The 6,000-nt window shown below is 48.7% G+C and overlaps 1 protein-coding gene across 4 annotated transcripts in view; it reads left to right on the top strand.

The window, feature by feature from the left end:
• The first annotated feature begins 466 nt into the window (after positions 1-466).
• Positions 467-6,000, top strand: part of TMED2 (transmembrane p24 trafficking protein 2) — a 51,362-nt gene continuing 45,828 nt past the window's right edge. The window contains exon 1 of one of the 4 annotated variants that reach the window (XM_085635337.1): positions 467-873. In XM_085635337.1, coding sequence (XP_085491463.1) covers positions 694-873 — 180 coding nt within the window. In that variant the 5' untranslated portion in view covers positions 467-693. The remainder of the gene's footprint in view (positions 874-6,000) is intronic. The other 3 variants (XM_085635336.1, XM_085635335.1, XM_085635338.1) reach the window with 3 other exon arrangements.

Raw genomic sequence — 6,000 nt, 5'->3', positions numbered from 1 at the left:
TTCTGCTTGTTAAAGAAATACACTTTTTGCGGTGTGACATTGTTGGTAGCCAGGAGTACAGGATTTGAATGTGTAGAAGTTATGTACTTACTCAAACAAAAGAGTACGATCAGATTACAGTTGCCCTTCATTTCTGGTGATTTGCAGCAGTTTTAATATCTTCTTAGAGCTTCTCGTTGTTCAAATGGGTGTAATTTCTGATATGTATGTTTCCCTCCTCTTCATTGCTTTATTTTGCTCGGGAGAAAGTGTCACTCATAGACATTGAATGTCAATCAGAACTACACTGAAGTTATGAAAATGTCACACAGGTACCTACACTGTAGAGTGAGTACCTGCACTTCTATATTTCCATTTAAAACACTGGGTGGAATACTACCTCGTAAGTCTTCTTTTTGTTTATCAGCTCAACGACCATGGCAACGGCAATGCCGTTATTTCGCTTACGGCCGCGCCATCTTTGAACGGGGCAGCAGCTGCCTTGTAGCACAAGTCCTTCCTCCAATCCTTTAACTTGTCACAGACCCGGAAGCTTTCGCTCCTCATCGGCCACCGTTCGAGCCGTTACGTGGCATTCAGTAGGCTTTGGCCTATCAGGGCCGTCCTCATCAGTGGTGGCTGAGGGGAGTGTCCCTCTCTTGACGGAGTGAGAGGCCCAAGAAGCCTCTGCAGCTGCTTCCGCGCTACCCAGCCATGTTCACCCCTTCGGAGCTCGTGCTGCTCCTCGGCTTTCTTTGCGCCACCGCGTCCGGCTACTTCGTCAGCATCGACGCGCACGCGGACGAATGCTTCTACGAGCGGGTGACCTCCGGAACCAAGATGGGCCTTATTTTCGAGGTTGCCGAAGGTGGCTTCCTGGACATAGACGTGGAGGTGAGGCCCAGGGAAAGAGTTTGGGGGTTTCATTGAAGATGATAGGGCCATAGGGTCCAAGGTAAGTGTGATTCAGGTAGTGAACGGATCTGAATAGGGGAGTGGTGGTGAGGTCGGCGAGTTCAGGTACTGCAGGTGCAGGGTTATAGGGGTCTCCCTAGGATAAATTAGGAGGGTCACAGTGGAAGGGCAGGGACATGGGGCTCCGCTGGTGGGCCAAAGTGAAGGGCACTTAATTTAAGTGGGTGAGTCCGATTTCAGATTGGAAGGGAGAAGGGTTAGAGGTCCAGGGAGGGAGAGATGGCGGGTAACTATGGCCCGAGTGGTAGTCACAGTTGGAGATAAGCGATTACTTACAAGCTTATTGGAGGAGGAGACCTAATGAATCTGCTTGAGGGTTTAAGGACCACATTGGAAGCTCGAGGATATGGATATTGGGTGGCACAAAGTGATGGGGAAAATATTTGGTCGAAGCTGTGATGGAGCATGGGCCACTGCAGTCTATGTATGGGCGGGCAAAGTACCGTTCTCCAGGTGGATGGGGCCTAGACACTGGGCCCTGTTGAGTTGTAGGGTCATGGTGGAAGATTGGCATGTAGTAGCCAGATGTTAGCAGTGGTCCATATGGTGGGTGTAGACGCATCGGTCGTTGTGTGAAGGTGTTTGAGACTAGAGTAACTCAGCCGAGGGAGAGGGGCCACGAGAGTCTATATTCTCACAGTGTCTCACCAAAAAGGCGCTTCGGGAAAGGGTTGTCACCGTTAAGGATTGGTATTGACCATCATTTGGGAGTTAGTAACTAGAGCCACAATTATGGGCACTTTGCAGTTTTAACGTGTCCGTGGCATTTGGCAGCTTTCAGGCTCGTTAACAACTTGAATCTTCAAACTTTGACATGTGTCACACTGTGTCCAATTGTCTTACATTGAGCCTTTTGCACTAATGGATTTCTTTTATTGCTACTAATAGTCCTGTTGGAGCAAGTTCTCCTCGCTGGCGGGCTTTGGTCTTATTTCGTGTGTTATGATGTGATTAATAATTCTGGGCACGTGCTGCCTCCGGTGTTCGTTATCTTAGACTTCTCTGAGCAGCCGACGCAGGTGGCGGGCTGGATGTGGGCTCCTCTTCTGAAATACTAGAATTAAGAAATAAAGGTTGTTGTACCTATCTTAGTGCCTGTGAAGATTCCTTTTTAGGTCTCGCGCCTAGCGTTGCAGTGCGTAGCATTGCTCGTGCAGCGAGAGACCTCATGTAGGGGCTTCAGAAAGCTGACCACACACTCGTGCGTGTGCTTTTGTTTTCGTCAGCTTCTATTGGCTTTTGCGTGCGTTGGTGAAGGCGTGTGCATGTCCCAGCTTCTTCAGAAATGTAACCGCCCATGTCCCAGTGGTGTCTGTTACGCGCAGCAGCGGCATATGAGAACTAATAATATGCATGTGTTTCTAATTAGCGCGTGTTCTCTTGCTGTCGTGCTCTTCTGGTTTCTATTTGCTCCTCTCACAAGCCTCCTTCACAGCGGTGAACATGTTGCTGTGATTTAAAGTTCCAACCAACGCCATTTGCCTTGTTTAGGTGCTTGTTGGCAAAGCGTTGGACTTCCAAATTTGTTAAGGACTGGTGTCACTGTATTAAAAGTACTCCCGGCTTATGTTTCGTTCCTGGCAAGTACTGGTTCTTAAAGGTTGGCTCTGCGATTTGAAAAGTGGCAGAAGCGCTGGGTGTTAGGTTTGCTATATGGTGAGATTGTTGTGGAGGTGTACTTTTGGAGGGGCGGCCAGGGCACTGCAAACACTGCTGGTAGCGCTGCAGGCTCCGGGTTGTGACGCAGCTCCGCTGTCAGCAGATGGGCACACTGCGAGTTGTACCAACAGAGTTCTGAGTTGTTTCCTCGGCGATGCCTTGTGCGCCCCGCCGAATCCACCCGGTGCCATAATTATATCGCTACCCCCCCGCCCAGACTAACTGAGGCCATAATCTTTTTTTAGGTCTAGGACCGTTCGGTCTGCCGAAGGCAGAACCGGAAGTCGGAGATTTAATGTTTTGGAGAAGAGGGGCTTGAACCCGCCCCTCTTCTCCATTGGCTGGCCTCTTGAATGCTGGCCAGCCATTGGAGAAGAGGTCCGTCACTCCGAACAGGCCCCGTCCTTTTCGGATTCGGGGGCGTGTTTTTTTTCAACTTTTCTAATTATCTCCTCCAGCCAATGGCAAGAGGAGAACACGCCCCCGAACCTGAAAGCGCCGCTGCCTTTCTCCGAGGCATTTCTGCTTCGCCTCGGAGAAAGGCAGTGGTCCCTTCCGATGTTATGACCTGACAAAAGTGACATGGACAGCAGACTCCTTTTCAAGAAAGACAATAAATATGAGCGGGTCAATAGCGGTTTATTTGGACCCCCACACAACCCCCATAAAGTAGTTTGCCGTTTATCACAGGATTATCGACGTTTATGAGTACACTTCCGCCGCTTCTCTGAGTGCGGAGCTTTGCTTCGGCCCTAACGCGTCATCCATCATATCCGAGAGCCTAACCTTGCAGTAAATGAACGACGAAGGCTGCTGCTTGTGTATTCATCTTTTCTCCTTTAAAGTTCGGGTCCGGAGAGGCAGAGGGAACACACAGCTGGGATGTTGGCGAATGTGCACTTTGTTCATTGTGCGCCGAGGATTGCATCAGACGCCCTGGGACACACACCGTAAACACACTGCACACATCGAGCCCCCAACACACACCGCAAACACACTGCACCGTGAGCCACTCAGCACCCCAAACACACTGCACACATCGAGCCCCCAACACACACCACAAACACACTGAACACATCGAGCCCCCAACACACACCACAAACACACTGCACCGTGTGCCACCCAGCGCCACCCCCAGCGAGCCGTGAACCCCACATATATCAGGCAGAATAAAATGGGAGCATGATCAGGAGGCAGGCCTACTGCTTTGTCGAGGTGTCACAACATTCATAATTGCAGAAATATGCCGTAATAATCCAACGTGAGCCCTTTAGTAGAAGTTAGGACGGGGCCATCTCAAACGGATTCTCATCCGGGCACGTGAGACCTGCTGATGACAATGATGGTCAACAAAGCATTTCAATGGGGGGGAAGGGGGTGGGGGGGGGCTGCCCTCGGGCAGTATGGCAAATGAGTGCCACTCGGCACAACAGACCGAACAACAAAAGAGGACAAGGGATTCCTGGGGGGTGGTGGGGTGGGGGGGAAGGGGGTGGGGGGGGAAGGGGGTGGGGGGGGGCTGCCCTCGGGCAGTATGGCAAATGAGTGCCACTCGGCACAACAGACCGAACAACAAGAGGACGAGGGATTCCTTCAAACCCCAACTCGTGAAATATAAATAGATTTGATCAACAACCCATACACAGAGACCTCTCTTAGAAGCGAGTATCAAAGTGAAAAAGAAAACAAGGCAACACTCGGCGAATACAAGAACAAGCATTTACAATGCAATGGTCTCGGCATTGGTAAAGTTAGAGCTATTGGCATTGCTCATTACATTATTTTTGTTTTTAAAACCTTTAAAGAAATGGCATTGTTATTTACAATGTCAATAGCTTAATCACTCTCAAATGCGAGACCTATTGCATTTGCACCCACACACAGAGCCACACACACACACACACTGATTAAGCTATTGACATTGTAAATAACAATGCCGTTTCTCTACATGTTTTAAAATCATAAACAAAAAAAAAATGTCATGAGCAAAGCCAATAGCTCTAACTTTACCAATGCCGAGACCGTTTGCATTGTAAATGCTTGTTTTAACCCTTGCCTCGTTTACCAGTGAAACCCCCAGTCTTCCCCCGCTCCTCTGTGGTGCGCGCGCACCACTGGTTTCTGTTGCAAGCCAGTCACCGAAGTGTTGCAGCTTCGTCAGCAGACACTGTTTTGCCAAATATTATTTCCTGTCATACTTTTTTTGTTGCCTGCCTAGGATCGCTAGATAACCTCACCAACGCCTACCCATGATCCGGCACGGAATAGATCACAGCTTTTATCACCTCACCTTACGCTGGTTAGGTAAACTCGTGTCCCCTCTGGCATGCCGTATCCGTCTCCTTCCCACATCCCCACACCTAGCCACCCGGGCTCCACCTTACAGGGGCTGCGCGCACAATAAATACATGAACAATATTATTATTTACATTTAACTCCGCAGTCGGGAACTCGTGTGCCTAGCGGGTATAATTGTAGTGTATGAAACTGCATCCATTGTATAGCGCTTACTACCCCTGTGTGAGGCGTTACAGCGCTTCTCCACAGAGATAGCACGATACACTGTGTGGGGGGTGTGCTTGGATCTGCGCTGGTGTTGATAATGAGCCTAGGTGGGAAGTGTTTCCATGTAGTGAATTCGGCAGAGCCTGTTTCATGTATCATTTAAAAATCTGCATATTGAAATGAAAGTCTAGTTTTCTGCCCTGCTGCATTTTACAAATATGCGTTTCAACTAAGCTGTCATAGTGCTGAAATTCTACCTAAATATTATTCAGAGGCAGCCCCTGGACCACCAACTCGGCCGGTGTTATAATCCTTAAAGCTTCCCTATTGCCTTTAACCACGTATAATGCTCCCCTGCCTTTTTTTTGGCTAGGTTTGTGCAACACAAATACCGTATACATACAAGCATATTTCTGTCTCTCCCAGAAGTAGCCATACAGTCTTTATTCACATCCTTCTACTGGTCTCCATTACTGAAAATTAAAACTATTGGTGTTGCGTTATTATTTGCAACGCCAAAAGCTCAAACTTTTACTAATGCGAGACCTATTGCATTGCAAATGCTTGTCAACATTTGGTGACAACTTGAGGACTTATGGAGCCCATAACAGGTTTGTGAGACAGATTCGTATTTTGAAGTTATCAGCTGCCGCTTTGTGGATTTTGTGTTGGCAGGCGCTATGAGTTTGGTGGTGAGTATCTCAGTGCATTTCTGTTATACTGCGCTTTGAGCTGGACCCACCAACCAAATAGTTGTTCCTTCAGCTCTCTCTCTTTGCTCATGTGTTCATGCACGCACAGTGGAGTGCAATATATCCCATTGGTGATGCGCTTCCGTGCACTCATTGGAGCACTATTTTCCTCGTACCGAAACTGAGTCCT

Source organism: Triturus cristatus, chromosome 11 (genome assembly GCF_964204655.1).
Source record: "Triturus cristatus chromosome 11, aTriCri1.1, whole genome shotgun sequence".
Taxonomy (NCBI): domain Eukaryota; kingdom Metazoa; phylum Chordata; class Amphibia; order Caudata; family Salamandridae; genus Triturus; species Triturus cristatus.
Note: the sequence above shows the minus strand (reverse complement) of the source record. Positions and strands in the feature narration are given on the sequence as shown.